Source organism: Musca autumnalis, unplaced genomic scaffold (genome assembly GCF_047663935.1).
Source record: "Musca autumnalis isolate F117 unplaced genomic scaffold, ASM4766393v1 scaffold_2, whole genome shotgun sequence".
NCBI lineage: Eukaryota > Metazoa > Arthropoda > Insecta > Diptera > Muscidae > Musca > Musca autumnalis.
Genome location: NW_027411755.1, coordinates 153879256 through 153899205, shown reverse-complemented (window position 1 = coordinate 153899205; position 19950 = coordinate 153879256). Strand labels below are relative to the sequence as shown.

Below are 19950 nucleotides of genomic sequence, written 5' to 3'. Positions count from 1 at the left end.
AACACAATAGAAAAAAACCGGTGGTCGTTATTACACCTATAAGAGGTAATGATGTGGTGGGGGATATCAATGCTTGGTGAATGTCATCAAAATCAGCTGTTATTTTCGGGATCTTCAAAGCCCTGTATTTAATGTTTTTGTTTTGATTTTTGCTTTATCGCTCATTCTGATTTGTCCTTATTCTTCTATACGGCGGCGATTTTCTAACGGGAGCTTTTACTTAACAACGGCGTCATTGAAAGCATTTTGCGGCTTATCAGTTTATCCTCGTTTTGTTTTGGTTATTCATATTTATCGTGTAATCTCTTTCATCTTGATTATTCGTTGAACTGCTCATTCACCAAAGTGTTCTAACGTGAAAAATTGTCGTGTCGGTCGTGTTGGCAAATTGAAATGAATTGAGGCTGAACTGGCTTTTGCTTTTTAATTATTTTATTAAAAAAGGTAGCAAAATTCAGTCTTAGAAGTGAAAGAAGCTTTTTGGGGCCAACCTCTTTTTGTCAAAAGTGAAGATAAAACTTTTGAAAGTGTTCTAAAATGTTCCCTTGTATCCGGAGCTGACCTGACCATTGTTTGCATTTTGCGCAAATCTGAATATATCGCGGAAATTAAAATACATTATGAGCATGGATGAAAAGTTAAAATATTCCCTTTTAAGAAATGAATTAGTTGATACACAATCGATATGGACACGGTAATTCCCTTCCCCCACAAGAATATGGTCTCTTGGGAGTTACATACATATGTTTTTCCTTTTTTAGACACGAAAAACGAATTTGGTTTATTACCCTAATTACCGGAACATGTATGCTGTACTCAACGCGAACCACAATGCCCTTACTTGTGCCCGCAGTTGCGGGGGAAATGAAATGGAGCAAAACTGATTCAGGAACAGTATTGAGTTCATTCTTCTGGGGATACACGTTAACACAGGTAGGTAAAGAAAACTTTTAGTGGCTATTGCTTTATAGATACGTTCATTATTTTGATCAATAAAGATCAAGAGAATGAAATGAAACAGTGGCATAAGTTGAGTGGTTGGACGGATTCGTATCGATCATAAAAAATTCGATTTAAACGAAATTCGTATCGATCATAAAAAAATTCGATTTAAACGAAAATGTTGTTCGAGTTAGCCGAGATTTGTTCCTGTAAACAGGAGATAGGCTTGAATCCCTGGCTGAAGGCCGGCTATATACGAAAAAAATCGATTTAAACTAAAGTTTTTCACCCCATTTACGATTATTTTTCGAGTATTTTATGGACGGACTAGGGTGAACTGTTCTTTCTAAATACTCTAATGAATCTTTGAAAAGAATAGGAGTAAATGGGGTGAACAGAATGCTTAAAGCGTGAAGTGAGAGGTGAAGTGTGTCTCAGAACATACCCGTATATCTCGGGAAGTATGAACTTGCTGCCCATGATATATATATTGTCGTGATCAGCAGTGCAAACCCTACCTGAGGTTAAATTCGAATCGATCCAAATCCAGTCCAAACATTCAACCTGTTTCGAAATAGTTTCTGCTCTATTTTTAATTCGAAATGTCTGGGATCGACTTCTGATCCAAAACTTACGTAAGATAAGTTTTTCAAGAAACTTAGCTTGTTTACATAATGTCCACGTTAAGAACATTGGTTTCCTGCCTTGGGGAATGATTCCTCCGTCACCTAACTGTCTTGAAGGTAGGAACCACACTCCCAGGTAAAGATGCCTATTCCTGGTCAGACTTCCCAGCTTCCTGGTATAATTTCTTTTTATTCCATCCCTCTTGACTTGGCATCTTTCGATTTTGCGTGGCATGTCCACCCTTTGAAGAGGGTCGAAAACAGTTAATCGTTTATGTGTCGTTGGATTATGTCAATATCGCTCCAGGTTTGGTTGTTGGGAGTGCATCGACCTACGGTACGCACTCTTTTATTTTGGCCAATTAACTTGCAGAGCTAGTTGTTGTGGTGGGAACGTCGTCGGCCAAAATTTTGGTCGTAGTTCCATCCTTAACAGCGTCTTGTCTCTAGAGGCCAGTTCGATCTGCTTTTGCCAATGGTCGGTCCTTTCATGCGTTCTATGTTCCAGGCTTCAGCTGAGGCCATAGATTAATGGGGGAAAGACCTCCAGTACCATGGCAAAGACTTGACAACTAAGTCTTTACTCACTTTGGATGTAAAAAGGATGGGCTGTGACCCCTATGGAAAAAGTATTTAGACAATCTGAAATAGAGCCGGAACTTCAGTTTAAACCCTTGTGAACAAGGATATGACTTCAGCCACGTTTGGCGACGCATCTTGTAAAATTCCAAAGAGAATAGTAGATATCCAGTCGACGATTATCGTTAAAGATCCATAAGGAGCAATGGACTGCTTAATTTCAACATTTCCTGTAGTTCAAACCCTACAGACAAGTCCATCGTATGTAATGGAAAGCTTCATGAAGGAACGTGAATACCATTAAGTTAAAACCCACACGCCCTTTCCCTCGCGTTATAGAAAGCATATTCCAAAATTAAACGAGGGAGATCCACTCTTCCAATTGCTGAGGAATAAGAATACTGTCCTCCAAGTTCAAACACCATATGCGATTCGACTAACCATAGTATTTTGGTTACAATTTCTTTCATTCCTGAAGTAACATCTCTAATAAATTTTTGTTTCTTCTTTCTTTCAGGTTGTTGGCGGTTATTTTAGTGACCGTTTTGGTGGTCAAAGGGTTATATTGTTTGCAGCAATCGGCTGGTCTCTAATAACATTTTTTATGCCCAATATAATATGGTGGGCTCCCAATGCTGCTAAAGGTTATGCCATTCCATTTATCGTAACAATACGTATAATTAATGGAGCATTTCAGGGTGTACATTTTCCCAGTATGATTAGTTTAACAAGCCAGGTACGGAGATTATGGATTTTCAATCAGGGTGATTATGAATGCAAACTCCCCGTGTGTTTTGCCTTTCTGTCGTTTGAACTTAAAAAAGGAATCCTAGAAAACAGACAGGGAGTTGATATTCATAATTGGGCTGAATACTTCTTTGTCTTTATAATATGTTCACTTTTGTTTTCTCTTTAGAACCTCTGCTCGAATGAACGCACAAGCTTTTTTGGTCTACTCACCTCTGGATCGGCAATTGGAACTCTGCTAACAGGCATATTGGGTTCATTTGTTTTGGATTATTTTGGCTGGTCATATGTGTTTCGGGTAATTGGCTTTATGGGCGTTGCCTGGGCATTGGTTCTGCGCTACTATGCCATGGCTGGAGAGCGTAATCGTATCATAAACGTCTCATTACCATCCCGTTTGTGTGTTAATAAGGCAAATGTGGACACAGTGCCGTGGTTAAAATATTTCAGTAGACTATCATTTTGGGCTTGTGTTCTAACACATGCCTGTGAAATGAATTGTTTCTTTGTTTTGCTCTCTTGGTTGCCAACATATTTTCATGATGGATTCCCTCATGCGAAAGGATGGGTGGTAAATATGATTCCATGGTTGGCATTACCGCCAAGTACATTTTTTGCCAAATATCTAACGGGAAGATTGTTGGCTCGTGACTGGTCAATGTCGGCGGTAAGAAAAATAATACAAAGCTGTTGTTTTGCTGCGCAAAATTTAGCTCTCTTTATAATGAGTAGGACAACAGATTTTCATACTGCTTTGATATGTATGACAGTTATTATTGGTGAGTGAGTGAAGATAATTCAATTTTGAACACAATTTAAAATAAAATTATTCAATTTGCTTACAGGTGGTACCGGTTTCCACAATAATGCAGTAACTGTTAATCCCCAAGATCTGGCGCCATCACATTCAGGCAGTGTTTTTGGTCTCATGAACACTGTGGGAGCCATACCTGGTTTCTTGGGTGTCTATTTGGCTGGTCACATTCTCGAAGTAACACAAAGCTGGCCAATGGTCTTCAGTGCAGCGGCTGGCATAAATCTTGTGGGCTGGATAATATTTGTGGTCTTTGGCTCAGCTGAGGCTATTGTGTGATTTAATTTAGTTTAGTTTTAACTTTCTCCGAGAAACGTTCCGCTGCATCACAATGCACACACAAACATACAATTTGTTCATTGTGTAAAATAGTAGTACATATGTAAATGATGATTGATGATATTGACGATAATAGCTTTCTTTAATTTTTTGTCGCAAAAAAAAAAAACAAATGTGTATTCTGATTTAAGCTAATAATGAATCTTTGTTTACAAAAGTCGTATTTTTCCTCTCCCTCCTCATTCTTCTTGATATTTAGAAAGACTTTTACAAAGTATGTAATTTTACATTTTAAGTAGTATATATTAAAATAAAAATGGAGAAGAAGAAGAAGATAACTTCAAATCACAAGTGATATTTAAGCAATTTTCTTTGACATATAGGGACCATCAAGTTCATAGCCCATTTTACGATAATAATTGCGTGTGCCAACACCAGAAATAACGGCTAATTTGGTGCTGCCATGTTCTTCGCGGGCTATTCTTTCAGCCTCCTCCATCAACAGCATACCAAAGCCCTGTAACAAATTTTGTTGTTAATTAAAGACTTGAAACCAGGATTCAATTCACATACCTGATGTTGAAATTTAGTAGGATCTCTGGCATTAACTGGCACCACTGATCCATAGACATGCAATTCTCTTACTATGGAACACTGACCCTCCTTTAATTCTGGTCTGAATGTTTCAGGTGAACATTTACGCAAACGCAACAAACCCACGAGAATATCTTGTGCAGGATCTTCATATGAAAGAAACGTTTCCCAACCACCATTGGCCACATAATCTCGTCGTATCAATTCGATTTCATAGGGCCGTACTTTATTATGAATTTCCTGAATACCCACTTCGCGGGTACGTACATCACGACACTCGGTACCTAAATCTTTCATTCTAGCCAAAGCCAGTTCACGCAGATTGCCATGTTCTACACCAGAGCTGTAAGGATATGTAAAAAATAATATTATATCGCTAGAAAGTTTCCAAATCTGTAGAGAATTAATTCTAGATTTTATTTGAATAAAATATAATTGCAGATTTCTCAACTGTCCGGTCTAGCTGAGTAATTTTAAGTCAAAAAGACGGAGCAAGTTGAATGTAGTAGCTGGATTGAAATACACTATTTTCCGCTCTTTAAGTCTACAGATTTACAAAAGTTACAAAACGAACATAAGGACATATCAGTCGGTCTGACTGAACCATGGTAGCAGCCGACACCACAAACATGTAATGATCCACATACTCAGGAGAACCGCCTGTTTCACCCTTCCGAGCATTGTCTTCTTGAATTCTTGCTTCCGGAATCTAGAACATGTTAATTGTTAGAAATATGCTTGGGCAGGGGTTGGTAAAGCAAAGTGAAATGTGGCTGTTCCTGTATTTGTTGAGGGAATGGCTAAGGAGTCTAATAATCTGGCGGCAACGAAGACTCACTGGGACAGCATGATGCTACATAGACATTGACGAAATAATTCCGTAGTTGTATATGTAGAGCGCAATCCCTGATAAGGACATATGTTGAGCATCAACGAGCGGTGGATGAGTATGTGGCAACAAAGGTTCGAGGTTTTGGTGATATCGACCTTGGCCAATTCTGTGGATGAATGTTATGTCAAGGTGAAGATACTAACCTGTGACAAAAATACCAATCCGATCCGAGCTTAGTGTGTAAACTCAAGCAAAGCCAGACTTAATATAGAATGTCAGAAAATAGAGATTGATTTCTTTTTTCATCTTACCTGACTAGCGGCATGGGAATATCACGTTGTACACGATATACCCGAGTCCATGGCGGAACTAAAGCCAATATTTTCGCCACCAAATCGACCAACATTGATGGGGGATATGACTTGTAGCGACCCGTCTTCCATAATTCATACAATCCTGTGCCACGAATTACCAATGTTGGATAAATCTTTAGACCATCTGAACGGAAAGCTGGGTTTTCAAAATATTCCTAAAACCATAGCAAAATTGTACAAAAACCTCCTTGTATTCGCTTAATATAAACAAATTTCCACTTACAATAAACTGTTCAATATCTCGTTCAAAATCAACGTTAGGTAAATCGGGCATCATGTGTGTCACTATTTTATAACCGGCATCTTTACCCAAATGAAAACTCTCACACACCGCCTTTACAGTGTGACCCCGGTTTGTATCTCGAGCAACATCTTCATAAACTGATTGTACACCAATTTCCAAACGTGTACAACCATAGGATAACATATCGGATATATGACGTTTTAGACAATAATCTGGCCTCGTTTCAATTGTAATACCAATACATTTGGTGCGTGATTTTTCTGAATAGCGAACGGCTTCAGCAACATTAGCGCTTGTATGTCCCGACAGGGCATCATGCAAGTTTCTTATGAAATAATCACGATAATCTTCGGGCAAACACATAAATGTTCCTCCCATAACAATGAATTCGACTTTATCCACTGAGTGTCCCAGTTGTTTTAACTGCTCCACACGATGTCGCGTCTGCAAAAATGGATTGTAACGAGCTCGTATAGCACGCATAGATGTGGGTTCATAACCCGTATACGATTGTGTTGAATACTCAAAATCACTGTCTGGGCCACCTGGGCAATAAACACAAATATTTCCAGTCATGTTTATGTGTGGGCAACGATGGGGCTTACACATTACAGCGACAACGGCAATCTAAAATGGATTACAAGAAAAAATAAATAGGGTATAAAACGTTGTCGACACATTAACTAACAAACTTACACCACTTGCTGTTCTTATGGGCTTGGCCCTTAGCTTGGGTAAAAGAATTTTCTTGGCCTCTTGCGGCACTGCTGCAATTATATCCACCAAACGTGGCGAACTTTCCAAACCATATTTGGATGAAATTCTTGACTTCATGCGATTGAGATTTACATCCTTTTTCTCTTCATGTGCCTGCAACAGTTCCTGTATTATTTCGCCAATAACAATCACCTGTCGTTCTTCACGGCTTAACCCAACACCTTTATGGATGGAAGAGAAGTATTACCATAACTTTTTTTACAAAAATATGCGATGGAAAACTACCTAATTTCTTTTTAGGCTTCATTTTTTGCAATCTGTTTAAATTTTTCGGATTTTTTACACGTGCCAACAAAACGAACTACTGTTTTGTTTAGACAACACCAGCTGATAGAATTGGAATCATTTAAATTTCACAACAATGTAAATTACAACTCTGCTTCAAAATACAGTAGAATCATGGCCAATAATACAAGTACAACCATGGCAGAACTATCAGGTAGTGGTATCAGTAGTAGAGCTGGCAAACAATCGATATTCTCAACATTAGATATTTTCGATATAATATTTTAAAATATCGATTGCTATCGATATTATCGTTAAGTTGTCAACACCATTAATTTGGAGATGAAAATGGCGGAAATGTCAATGCTTTTCTTGACATTTTCCACAAGTAGTTCACAGAAATGTAAAGGAGAATAAACAATTGCTTTTATTTTATAAAAATATAAAGAAAATGCATTTTACTTTTCCGAAAAATGTGTACGTGTAACTACGGACTTACTTTCTTACACACACATAACCGAAGAGCAGCGAAATTTCTATTTATTTCAATGGATTTCATGTTAAGCTGGGTACACATTGTCAGTTTTGAATGTCGATATTTCGCAATTATCGATAGCTGTCAAACCGTCCTGCAACCACAAAACATTTTGTGGTTGCATGATGAATATCAAAAATTAACGGCCACACTAGCAAGCAACAACAAAGCTGTCATTCAAAACTGACAATGTGTACCCAGATTTAGGGGTTTTTATTCCGATAATATCGATAGGCAAATCTATCTATCGATATTGAATTTTTAAATAACAATCGGTATTATCGATAGTGCCATCGATTTTTTGCCAGCTCTACGGTAGAGGCTAAAGTGCTGCAAGTGCCGTCTTAAATGAACTGACATTTTTCAAGACTAAGACATTATTGATTCATTCAAGTCATTCGCACAAACTAAGCCGAATGATTCAAATCACAGTTATGAATTAGTTCAAGTGAGTCATTGTGTGATGGCTTGTATAGGCTTGACCACATCGATCACAAGCTTGATTGACTGTAAAGGCCTGCGTACATAAGCTGCTCTGCCTGACTGCCTTGCTTTCCTGCTTCATTTTTGACATAATAAAAATAAAAGAATAAAGAAGGCCGAGGAAATTTCGAACTGGGTTGCCCTTTTCTTTTTTATTCTTTTATCAGAAGTAAGCAAGGTAAGCAGGCAAGGCAGCTTATGTACGCAGGCCTTAAGTGACAACGTGCCATTTTCAAGCTTGTGGTCACTTGTACGAATATTGTGATCATTGTGGTCGCTTGTGCGTTTCATTTTGATCATTGTGGTCGCTTGAGCGAATGTTGTGATCATTTGTGTGTGTGTTCTACAATAGAAAGGTTGTGTTTGAGTAGTGAAAATATGGAAAATTTTGAAAATATTAAAGAAAAAATAACTAGTGGAGAATATACCACAGTTAAAAAAACTGGAAGAAGTGAAGTCTATAATATTTTTATGTATATTAAAAATGAAAACGGTGAAATTTTGAAAGATATCGTGATTTGTAACACGTGTAAAAACATATATAAAAACAATTTGCGATACACTTCGAATTTGCTGAGGCATCCTTGCTATAAAAAATATAAAAACGATAAAGAATCAAATAATATTAAAGTGCAACCAGATAATGAAGTGAAGAAAATGTGTTTACAACTGGTCGTGCAATGGGTAGTTGGCAACTGTAGACCGTTCAACATTGTAAACGATGACGGCTTACACAATCTAGTAGAATTTATACTACAGACTGGTCATTCGTACGGTAAAAATATCGATTTTATGAAGTTATTACCGCATTTTACTACCGTTTCCCGTAATATTGCCATTTTGTACCAAACCCAACATGTTATAATAAAGGAGGAATTGGTATCAATAAAAGATAATGGATTTGCTATAACATGTGATTTGTGGAAGGACGATTTTTTGAAGAGAACATATATTGGCGCCACCGCTCATTATATTGAGGATGGATCGCTGTCACATAAAGTTTTGGCTATGAGAGGAATGGATAATCTTAAAAATACTGGTAAATATTTTATTTAACATTTTTCTTTGTTTTTGTTCATATTTTTTAATTATGTCTTATTACTTATAATTAATTATATCAATTTAGGACATAACATCAGAATTAAAATGGAGAACATTTTAAAAGACTTTGGATGCGAGCTGAACCATTTGGTGCGCGTCGTAACCGACAGAGGCTCAAACATGAAGACGGCTTTTTCAAATGAGCAGCACATTTTTTGCATAAACCACCTTCTTAACAACGTCATTGAAAAAGCAATTGCTGATGTGGAGGAGGTCAAAACAATGTCAAGTGAATGCGCAAAAGTGGTCAAATACTTTAAGAAAGCAGGTATAAACAGCAGCCTTCATTCAACTCTAAAAAGCTACACTCCAACACGATGGAATACCATTTACTTTCTGTTGGAATCAATTAAACATAATTGGACAGATATAACACGAATTCTTGAGGAGAAGGACGAATACAGAAGAGTATCTCACCTCAACTTGGGAACCATCAACGACATCGTTAAGATTCTTAAACCTTTTGAGGAGTCCTCACGACTATTGGAAGCTGAGAATTATCCCACATTGCATCATGTCATTCCTCAAATTCACAAATTGAAAAGTATATGCAGACAAACAAGCTACTCGGAAATCACGCGGAAATTTAAAGAAAGGCTACTGCATTATCTAGAAACCTTGGTTGCCTCAAATATATTTGATGTGCATAGGGTGGCACTCTTCTTGTTTCCACCAGCGAATAAACTTCATCATTTTGAGCAGATGGATGTGGAACAAATTCACGAGGAATGTATAAAAATGGCAAAGCATTATGAAAATTCTTCAAGTGATAGTTCATCAAATGATGTAAAAGACACAAATATTGATGAAGATGCATTTTAGTTTTTTGTTCAAAGTTCAGCATTGCTAGGACAACGTGAGGGGTTGAGTAACGAAATAACCAGATACATTGCAAAAACCGTTTTGTATTATAAAGATTTCAATTTACTGAATTGGTGGGAGTTACATAAAAGTGAGTTCCCACTTCTTTATAAATTGAGTGTTTTTTTATTTGCCACACCTGCAAGTACTGCAGCGTCAGAAAGAATTTTCTCTAGAGCACGTAATTAATTATCCGATAGAAGGTCAGTACTTGGTAAAAACACATCAAACGTTAACAATATTATGTTTTTAAATAGCAATTTAAATTTAAAAAGTATTATTTTAAATACTATAAGTATTGATTACTAATTTTACTTTTTACATATTTCTTTATTTTATTATATATTTATTTTATTTATTATTTATCTTATTTAATTTTTTTCTTTTTAATTTTTAAAACTTAGTTATTCTTAGTTGTTTTTTGTTGGTCTAATTTTAATACAAACAAATATTTCAAATTTAATAATCTATCATTCTTTTCTCTAGGTTTCAGGGTTTTCAGGAAGGTTTTCTGCCGTTTATACAATAAAAAATAATTAAAAAACCTAACCGTGTTTTATTTAAATAATAATCAAATATTCTGGAATTTGTATTAAAAATTACAGACATTTTTGTGAAGATGTCAATGGATGTATGAGCTTACCACTAAGAGCAGAGATACATACCGTAAGCCACACATCACATTACACGTGGGAAGTAGGTAACATCATTTCATTCATTTATTGCAGTATTGGCGATGTTTATTTCGAACGCCATAATCATTTGGTTATGGCAAAATAGTTTTAACGTTTACTCGATTATCGAGTTTCTTTAAAAACGTTGAGATTTTATGATGTAATGTTATGAGAGGACATTCCTACTAAGGTAATAAACCACCTGAAAGTAAAAATCCTAATTTTCCAAAAAAGTCGTTTATTGTATCATAATGTCATAAAATGTATGGGGATTTCATTAAGGTTTTTCTTATTCATGTAACCTAATTCACACACGACATTTCATCACTCCAACAGGTAGAACATTTCGAATTGTTCAAACATTTGTCGTTTACACATATTTTATGACGCACCCACCACTCAGCTGTTGTGTTGAGCGACTTTATAATGGTGGTTGGTTTGGCTTGGGTGGTCTTGAAAATTTCGTTGTGTAGCTTGGATGGTCTTGAAAATTTCTTTGTGTGGCTTGATTGACTCGAACATTTTGTTGTGTGAGTTGATTGACTCGAACATTTCATTGTGTGGCTTGATTGACTAGAACATTTCGTTGAGTCGGCATAGCTTGATTGGTCTTGAAAATTTTGTTGAGTTGATTTACTTGACTCGTTTGTAGCGTTGACATACAACGACTTATCTTGTTTTTTGTTCCAAGGCTTGAATGGAGAAACAAGTGGCTTGTGCAGATGTTTAGTAGAGGCTAGCGACTACTTTTTATTCATCGTTAAAGCTAGGTACACATTGTCAGTTTTGAATGACAGCTTTGTTGTTGCTTGCTAGTGTGGCCGTTCATTTTTGTCATTCATCATGCAACCACAAAATATTTTGTTGTTGCTGGACGGTTGGACAGTTATCGATAATTGCAAAAAATCGTCATTCAAATCTGACAATGTATACTGATCTTAACTTACCAATTGTCGTTAATTATCGAAATTATAAGCATTTTAATTTTACCGACAATAATCGATAACAGCAAAAATGAGTTACAGAATCCCACTACTGTCTGGTAATTTTCGTGGACAGTAAACATGGACATTTTTGAATAAATGAAAACAAAACTATTTCAAATAACAAAAAAGACAACAGTACTGGGATGAAACAAGACAAAAACAAAATATGTGAACGGAAAACAAACAGAAATCGACGATTTTCATTCATAATTTTACAACCGTTTTTGCAGTTGCATGGACGTCTACAGGTGTGAACAGAATGAAATACCCCGCTTTTTTCACGCTCAGTTTATTGTCCAATGCCAAGTTTACACTTGCGCTCTAAAATCCACTGGATTTCACGAAATCCTGAAATACATCCCGGTGTTTACACTTATTTTGTTGTTGATTTCAAACATATCACAATGATCAAGGTAGATGCATATGCGCACCTGATCGAACATGAATTTTCAAAACAAGTTGTTGTAAATTGAATTAGTCATCAAAAATATACGACAATATAGAACTTTACAACTTTATTTCGAAAAATAATCGTAAAATTATCTATATATCGTATTAATTGTGTATAGTAATAACAAATGAAAAAATAAAAAATGATTTTATCGTTGAGACATCATAATAATACATTTTGATAGATAAAAGTTGTGTTCAGAACTTGCAGCAGTTTTCCCGTTTAGTGCTAAAAATGCGTTCCCGTACTCCGAAGTTTAGCAAGACTTGCACTTCTCTTTAAACAAAAACAGCGCCGAATAACACCCTATTTTCCTGTTTTTTGCCGTACAATTTTGGCATAGTAGAAACTAGCAACATGTTCATTATCATCTAAATACGATAGCTGATACGTTGATTTGCTGCAGTTTTTGCAATTTCCGTAATTTTTTCGTTCCATTATTTTTTAATAAATTTGTATGGGGAATCAATTTTTGACAACTCGCTCTTTTTTCTAACATTACCATTAAAAAAAGTACAATAACACACTGAAAAATAGCATTGTGCCAAAGTAATTTAATATTTTTTTCACATTGTTTACAAATTTTGATACTAAAATTTTTTGTTGCATCAATTGACCATCTACCTTGTTTATTATGATACGTGAAAAGTGTTGCAACTTTTGGTACTTTTTCAGGCAATAACAGGGTTGTATATCATGTGTACTGCGATTTCGATGTTGATTTCGCTGAAATCACGAAATGAGATGATTTCATTTTTGTATGCGAAATCATGATAATTTTTGCTTGATTCCGCTCGAAATCACGAAACGCCTTCGAAATCACGAAAAGACGCCGAATGTAAACCAAACACAAGATTAAAGGCCACGTACTACCTAATTTAAATGCTGTCTAATTAATTTGAATTAGGTAGTACTTTGCCTTTAGTCTTTTACATAAAACTGAGCGTGATAAAGCGGCGTATTTCATTATGTTTCTACCTTACGTCACATGTACTCAACTGTCCTGTCATGTGTAAACGCAGGGTAAATAGGCGTTTACACCAGACAGTTTGTCTTCAAATACAACTCTGATTTACTAACACAAACATACATTTCTCGACTGTCTTCCATCTGTCCATTATTTTTTACAGACAGTCGGGTTAACAAGTTTTTGACATTTTTGTGAAAAAGAAGTGAGATGATAATTCAAATATGCTGAAAACTAAAGAATATGTTCAAAAATAAAATATGTGAATGGAAAACGAAAAGAAATCGGTGATTTTCATTCATAATTTTACAACTGTTTTTGCAGTTGTCTGGACGCCTAGGTCACACAGGCAAGTTTTGGGGTGCAATGTCAAACGCCAATAAAATCGACGTGCTGCCATGTCCCATAATATATTTTGACATCACTTTCTCTTATGTTACACGCTAAAACTTTCATAAGAATCTTTCCCATTAATTTGGCGTTCATAGATCGAGTTCCATACAAAAGTAATTTTATGAAATTACTGTAATGGGGAACTCGACCTAAGAACGCCAAAATAATGGGAAAGTTTCGTATGAAAGTTTCAGCGTGTAACATAAGAGTTTGCGATGGTGATTGTGTTTATTCGATTGTTTTGTTTTGCTATTGTCATTGTCTGACTTTTGACATTTTCATTCATCTTTATTATCCTCATTCTAAATACACTTTTCATTCGTTTCTGCTGTGTGCATTGAAAAAATAATAAAAATATATTTTTAATAAAAAGCTGTATAATATGGCATTTTGTATGCCACCATCAATGGTATTAAAACGAAAAACATTTGAGAAAAAGGAACGGCTGTGAGAAAATTAATTTAAAAACATTTGTATCGCATAAATAATGGCATCATTCTGTGTGCAACAGAACAACAATATGGACAATAATAATATGGATATATCTGATGACGATTTGATGAATTCCGATGTGGAAGATCAAGGTAGACCCGAAAAGGAACAAAGGGAAATACATGAGGAACACTTTAATTTTCCAGTAAGCGACGTGATATAATTCTTTAAAGTATTTTTTAATAATACTCTTGGTATGTGATAATTACAGAATAGTTCAACATGCTGGGTTTGTAATGGCTATTATGGACCAAATTTTGATGAACCATTGTGTGGAACATGCCATGCCTTTTTGTATAACACGGACCCTACAGAAGAACTGGAGACGACAATTTCTGATGATGAAGATTCGGGCAATGATGAACCTCCGTTTAAAGACAAAACCGAAGAAAATGATGACGATGATGAAGACGTTGATGTGGACGTTGATGTCGATGATGATGTGGAAGAAGAAGATCCTGATAATGATGCTGTGGAAGAAGATGTAATGGATGATGTTGAACTTGAAGCCGATAATGATATGTTAGAAGTTAGAGAGGATCAACCTGCATTACCGATGGATAATGAAGTACCAGAAAGACTAGCAGCAATAGACCTTATTCTTCCTGTTGAACGACCTAGACCATCGGCACCCCGCTCTCTACCACAGCTAATGGAACTATTGTCTGAGGCTAGAGCAAATGCAAATGAAATTGGCATTGGTGCCATAACTCCATCCCTAAGACCATCAAATCATATACTATCGTTTCCGGTAGAGATTATGGTTATAATATTTTCTTATCTGGATGATATGTCGATGTGGAAGGCAAGTGAAGTGTGCAAACAATGGCATGATATAATTGCCCAAAATACTTCACAACAAATGTGGCGTAAATATTTTAAAGAACGTTGGCCATTGTTCCAGAATTTGGTGGAAATACAAGATTGGATGAAGTTGTATGGCGCTCTGATGAGTTCATGTTTTTGTCGAACATGTTTACTGCAGATGGCCCTTAAGACACCACCACGAGGACGTCAAAGTGCTATAAGAGCAAATTTCTTGATAAATGATTTTCGTCTGCTCAATAGTTATGCCACCGAGGGCATAGAGGCTATACCATTGGATAAACAGAATACATACTGGCAGGCCAGCATATTGGGACCACCTAACAGTCCCTATGAGGGTGGTAAATTTTTCATATTTATTTTCTTTCCAGAAAGGTAAACATCATTGAAGATTATTTTTTGTTTAAAAGTAATTTTTTTACTTTGTTGTTTTTTTTTTCAGATATCCCATGATACCACCCACTGTACGCTTTCTTACCAAAATTCTACATCCAAATGTTTCACGGCACGGTGATGTTGGCATAGACATATTCCAACATAAATGGTCATTGGCATTGAATGTTTCCAAAGTATTGTTGTCTGTACAAAGTTTGCTTACGGATCCTTATACAGAGGTAAGGTGTGATTTCAAAACTGTTACATCCAATATAAACAATGGTTGTTCTATTTTAGGTTTGCATGGAACCCGATCTTGGTTATATGTATGAACATAATCGCTGCCGTTTCGAATCCTTAGCACGCTCTTGGACATGGAAATATGCCATGTTCGAATTGATTCCGCCACGTTAATAGTAACACATGCAAATGTATTATGTAAAAAACCTATGTAATTGGATTGCTATACCTGCTCCCAATTTTGTTTGTATTCCTTAAGCTTTAAAAGTACATACACATATACAATTATATCTATAGTTATTTCGTAATCTCTAATAGCAATAATTTTAAGTTTTCTTAAACTTGTTTTGTTTTTCTTACACGATCTTTAAAAGTTGAACTTTTAACTATGACTAAGTAGTTACTATTAGTATTCATTTACATATTTAGTTTGGCATTTAAGTATGTATGTTAGTTTTCTTCTTCTTGTCTTGATAATTTGTGCCATTTATTTCGGTTCCAAAAAAACAAAAACTCTGATTTCATTGCATTGTTAAACAATTGAATTTTGTCATTTGTCACTCAAAACAAATTCCATTCAAAATTTAATGCAAACACAAAAAAATTAGACATTTAAATTTATTACATAATTTTTGCACAATAAAAATATCTCAAATATTATTAATAATTATACATATAATAACTAGTAAATAAATCGAACTACATTATAATCAAACTATAGGTGTTCTATATTGTAGCTCTCAATTCAGGCTGTTTTCTGATCTCTCAGAAACTGTAATGAAAATTTCAGTTAGTTCAATTGGAAACATGCGTAAGTCCCAATTGACATTAGGTTTAGAGTTTACTTGCGGCAATTCTCGTTTGTAGGTGAGAGAGGGGGCTGTTACCATATGCCTCACCTCTCTCTCCTTCAAACTGACAATTGCCGCAAGTAAACTCGCCTAATGTAAATTGGGACTAACATTATATGAGGTCTTTATCAGGAATGTGAATAAAATGTAGATAAAAACTTCCAAATATCTGAAATCGGAGACATTTTGACCAGTTAAAACACCTGCAATCGAGGGACTATACCGAAACGAGGGTCCACAATTTATGGTCAATAATTTTTAATCACAAAGGACCATAAATGCAGGGACGTACCCAGGGGGTATGAAATGAAATGTCTATTGGACAGAATGTACCATATACCAAGTGTTTTTCGTGGACTATATGTCCCAATTTACATTAGGCAAGTTTACTTGCGGCAAGTCCCTGTTTGTAGTAGAGACACGTACGGGGAATGGAAATGGAAAAAAATTGTTCGTACCGGAAATTTTCAGGCAATTCGTTTTATATTTATCGTATTTGACATTATTTTCATTGTTTTGAAAACAAAACTTGTCGGAATAGAATTGCCTTTTATAAACGCAAGAGGAAAGTTTAAAAAGGAACGAGAAAAATTGTCGCATGTAAACTCCCCTAATGTAAAGCCTTTACCTAATTAACTGCGTGTTGCGTGTACGTTCAAAAATACAAAAACAAAATACATGTATTTCAAATTGAAAACAAAAACAAATACATGTATTTTGTTTTTGTTTTTTTTTTGAACGCACACGCAACACGCAGTTAATTAGGTAAAGGCTTAAATCGGGACTATCTTGAAATCCAATTTGAAATTTGTTTCCAGCCTTCACCAAAATTTTGTAATCACATTTTAGACAAATTTGTTGCTAAACAGTGGAGACAACAATGAAGATACATTTTTTGTTGTGCGTCAAAAATTGCTAAAATCTTCTATATGTAGAATACCAACTTGATTTTTTTTCTTATGACCGTCGTATATCGCAATATGTCCTTCAAACCAAATATCCGATTTGACCGATATTTGATTTGGAAACTTCGTATTGTAAATTTACTTCCAAACGTACATCAAGTTCCAAGAGGGCCTATATTGGACAACATCTTCGGGTTCCTCCCGCACAAATGTTAAACATAAGTGCAGTTGAAAGGATTTTCGAGAATCCTTTGAAAAAAGGTACTCCTTGTTGTTGTAGCAACAAGTAACCTACGTAGAAGAATAGTTTTGATGATGGATTGACAGCCGCTGGACGAAACACTATGGTATCGGGCCAGTCCGGTACGAAAGAATCCGCTGCCGTGGGATTGGGTACTTCTAGTGGTCTTGTTTAGTGCGATATTATATTTTCCGTGGGCAAGTCCATGCTTCCTTATATAATTGTCTAAAATCTATAGGGTGACAAACTAAAATTATTGAAAATAATGGCTGACAAAATAAGATCCACATCCAAACTGGTACATCCTTGAAGTATTTTCTCTACAAAAGTTCAATATATTTTGCCAAATCAAATTTATTAGCAAAATGTAAGGATATATTCAGAACGTCCGCATTCGCAAAATTTTAAAGACATTCTTTGGAAGACAAATTTTAGTTTTATAACTGGTATTCAATTCACACAGGAAAAGCGAACAGATATGGTTTGTTCCAGTACTGCAAAAATCTACTATTTGTTACTATTTTTTCCGATAACATAAAGGAAAAAAGTTATCGTAGTAAAAAATAGTAGCTTCTTGCAGGTTCTGGAACAGAGCAATACTTTTTTACTTGTTTTTCACAAAATAAAAGTCACGAATTTTCATGAGTTTGCTTCCAACCGTTTACAAGTCATGACAAAGTTAAAGCGCTTTTGGGCACAAGTGTTTAATTAATCGACAGAGTCCTTGTTGATTAAATATATTAGTGGTCTGTTCCAGAACTCCAAGAATCTACAACTTTTTACTATTTTTCTGGATAACATAAAGGAAAAATTGTTATCGTAGTAAAGAGTAGTAGCTTTTTGCAGGTTCTGGAACAGAGCATAGATATTTGCTCTGTTCCAGAACACTCTGATCGAGAATTTCTTTGGCACTACCTATACTCTAGATCAGAGTGTTTCTTTGCGCACGTATCTATTTGAGCTAGCAATTGACACTTGGGTATAAAAAGTTTCTTGTTGAAAAACAAGAAATAAGGGAACTGATGAAGATCTGTGGCGAGATCTGAAACTATAGTATTCCCTGCCTTACCCCTTGGTAAACATCGGCAATTTTTTCCCACTAATAAATTAAAGTTGTTTTAATAAAATATTAAAACAACGACTATGGGACTAAGCCTGACTATTTTGAAAAACAAAATAGAAGTCGTCATCCCAAACAAAAAAAACGCCAACCCTCCTAATTTATAAATTACAGAAAAGTAATACATGTACATAATTAGGTCATTTATGACAACATCAAAGTAATAAATGCAGATATCGATCGGAAATAGCAAAAACAACAGGAAAAATGGATAAGTGCCACATTTATTTGATGTCAACTAAATAATTGCAAAATGAATGATTTTTATGACTTCTAGGGTATATGGTATATGACGCGTCATAACTTGACTGTCGTGAGTCAAACAAAGACGGAATATTCGGAAAAAGACAATGGGCGGCAACGATTCGGAAGATATGATACAATTGGTCTATACCAATTATAACAAGTGAAAAAGCTTTAAGTTCGGCCGGGCCGAGCCCCCGTTATATGGGGGCTGTGCCAAAACGTGGACCTATGTTGTCTGTTTTTGTTGGAGATATTTTGTGACCACTGGGAACCTCAAACGTCAAATTACAGGTAGTTCGATTAAAGATTGTAGCTAAAATCCTCAAAATACCGAAAATCGGGAGGTACCGTTATATGGGGGCTATACCAAAACATGGACCTATGTTGGCGGTTTTTGGTGGAGATATTTTGTGACCACTGGGAACTCGAAGTGTGAAATAACAAGTAGTTTGGTCAAAAAATGAAGCTAAAATCCCAAAATACCGAAAATCGGCAGGTACCGTTATATGGGGGCTATACCAAAACCGATTAGCCCCTCTTCGAACTTGATCTGCCTATGGAAACAAGACACTCGGGTGCAAAAATATAGGGCTCTAGCTCAATTATTGCGAACGCTAGAGTGATTACAACAGACGGACATGGCTAGATCGTCTTAGAATTTTATACTGATTAAGAATATACATATGAGGAAAAGTTATAGCGGTTTCAATTCTGATTATTAGAAAAAATCTTATAAAAACGCTATTCATTAATTATATCGAGAAACGTTGTTAATTTATGGCTTCCTACATACTATATGTTTACTGAGGTCCCATAACCTTAGTAAAAAAGTTGTAAATTTTCGCGGAAATTAGGAAAGAGTTCAAAACAATTGGTAGTAGTTTGCAACTATTTATGCATCTGAAAAATATATAAAAATATGTACGGAATCTAAACATCGCGAAGATTAAAATGAAACCGAAACTATACAAATCCATTTAGTGGTTTGTAAATTATAGCAAAAACAAAAAAATGTATTGAAGAAATTTATAAAATTTTTGTAAGAGAAAATATTTATTAAAATTTATTTTGTTGAAGAAAATTTAGGAAAAATATATTGGAGTTATACTTCTATTTTAGTTGCATTTCACGCAAAAAATCAAATTTTTATTCTAATCACTTCTCGAATAGA

General features: G+C 35.4%; 3 protein-coding genes across 3 annotated transcripts; 2 read left to right on the top strand and 1 right to left on the bottom strand.

The window, feature by feature from the left end:
* The first annotated feature begins 163 nt into the window (after positions 1-163).
* Positions 164-4342, top strand: MFS18 (major facilitator superfamily transporter 18). Its single transcript, XM_073969586.1, has 5 exons — positions 164-694; positions 762-933; positions 2665-2883; positions 3064-3673; positions 3740-4342. The coding sequence occupies exons 1-5, from the start codon at positions 621-623 to the stop codon at positions 3985-3987; spliced, it is 1323 nt and encodes a 440-aa protein (XP_073825687.1). The 5' UTR covers positions 164-620; the 3' UTR covers positions 3988-4342.
* Elp3 (elongator complex protein 3) lies at positions 4167-7252 on the bottom strand. Its single transcript, XM_073969585.1, has 6 exons — positions 7034-7252; positions 6728-6969; positions 6011-6658; positions 5725-5942; positions 4561-4924; positions 4167-4504 (listed from the first exon to the last, which is right to left on the bottom strand). The coding sequence occupies exons 1-6, from the start codon at positions 7053-7055 to the stop codon at positions 4346-4348; spliced, it is 1653 nt and encodes a 550-aa protein (XP_073825686.1). The 5' UTR covers positions 7056-7252; the 3' UTR covers positions 4167-4345.
* Positions 7253-13717: 6465 nt separating this feature from the next.
* Positions 13718-16131, top strand: morgue (modifier of rpr and grim, ubiquitously expressed). The gene is made up of 4 exons (XM_073966094.1): positions 13718-14121; positions 14188-15176; positions 15244-15415; positions 15474-16131. Exons 1-4 carry the CDS (start codon positions 13972-13974, stop codon positions 15588-15590), a joined length of 1428 nt encoding a protein of 475 aa, XP_073822195.1. The 5' UTR covers positions 13718-13971; the 3' UTR covers positions 15591-16131.
* Positions 16132-19950: the final 3819 nt, after the last annotated feature.

Bases quoted from the DNA above. Each gene is read 5' to 3' on its own strand.
- MFS18 (XM_073969586.1), top strand. From the start codon at position 621: ATGAGCATGGATGAAAAGTTAAAATATTCCCTTTTAAGAAATGAATTA. The intron at 695-761 runs GTAATTCCCTTC...TTCCTTTTTTAG, and splicing joins ACACAATCGATATGGACACG to ACACGAAAAACGAATTTGGT. The intron at 2,884-3,063 runs GTACGGAGATTA...TTTTCTCTTTAG, and splicing joins TGATTAGTTTAACAAGCCAG to AACCTCTGCTCGAATGAACG.
- morgue (XM_073966094.1), top strand. From the start codon at position 13,972: ATGGCATCATTCTGTGTGCAACAGAACAACAATATGGACAATAATAAT. The intron at 15,177-15,243 runs GTAAACATCATT...TTTTTTTTTCAG, and splicing joins TTTATTTTCTTTCCAGAAAG to ATATCCCATGATACCACCCA. The intron at 15,416-15,473 runs GTAAGGTGTGAT...GTTCTATTTTAG, and splicing joins TTACGGATCCTTATACAGAG to GTTTGCATGGAACCCGATCT.
- Elp3 (XM_073969585.1), bottom strand. From the start codon at position 7,055: ATGAAGCCTAAAAAGAAATTAG. The intron at 6,659-6,727 runs GTAAGTTTGTTA...AATCCATTTTAG, and splicing joins CCATAAGAACAGCAAGTGGT to ATTGCCGTTGTCGCTGTAAT. The intron at 4,925-5,724 runs GTAAGATGAAAA...ATATCCTTACAG, and splicing joins ATTCCCATGCCGCTAGTCAG to CTCTGGTGTAGAACATGGCA.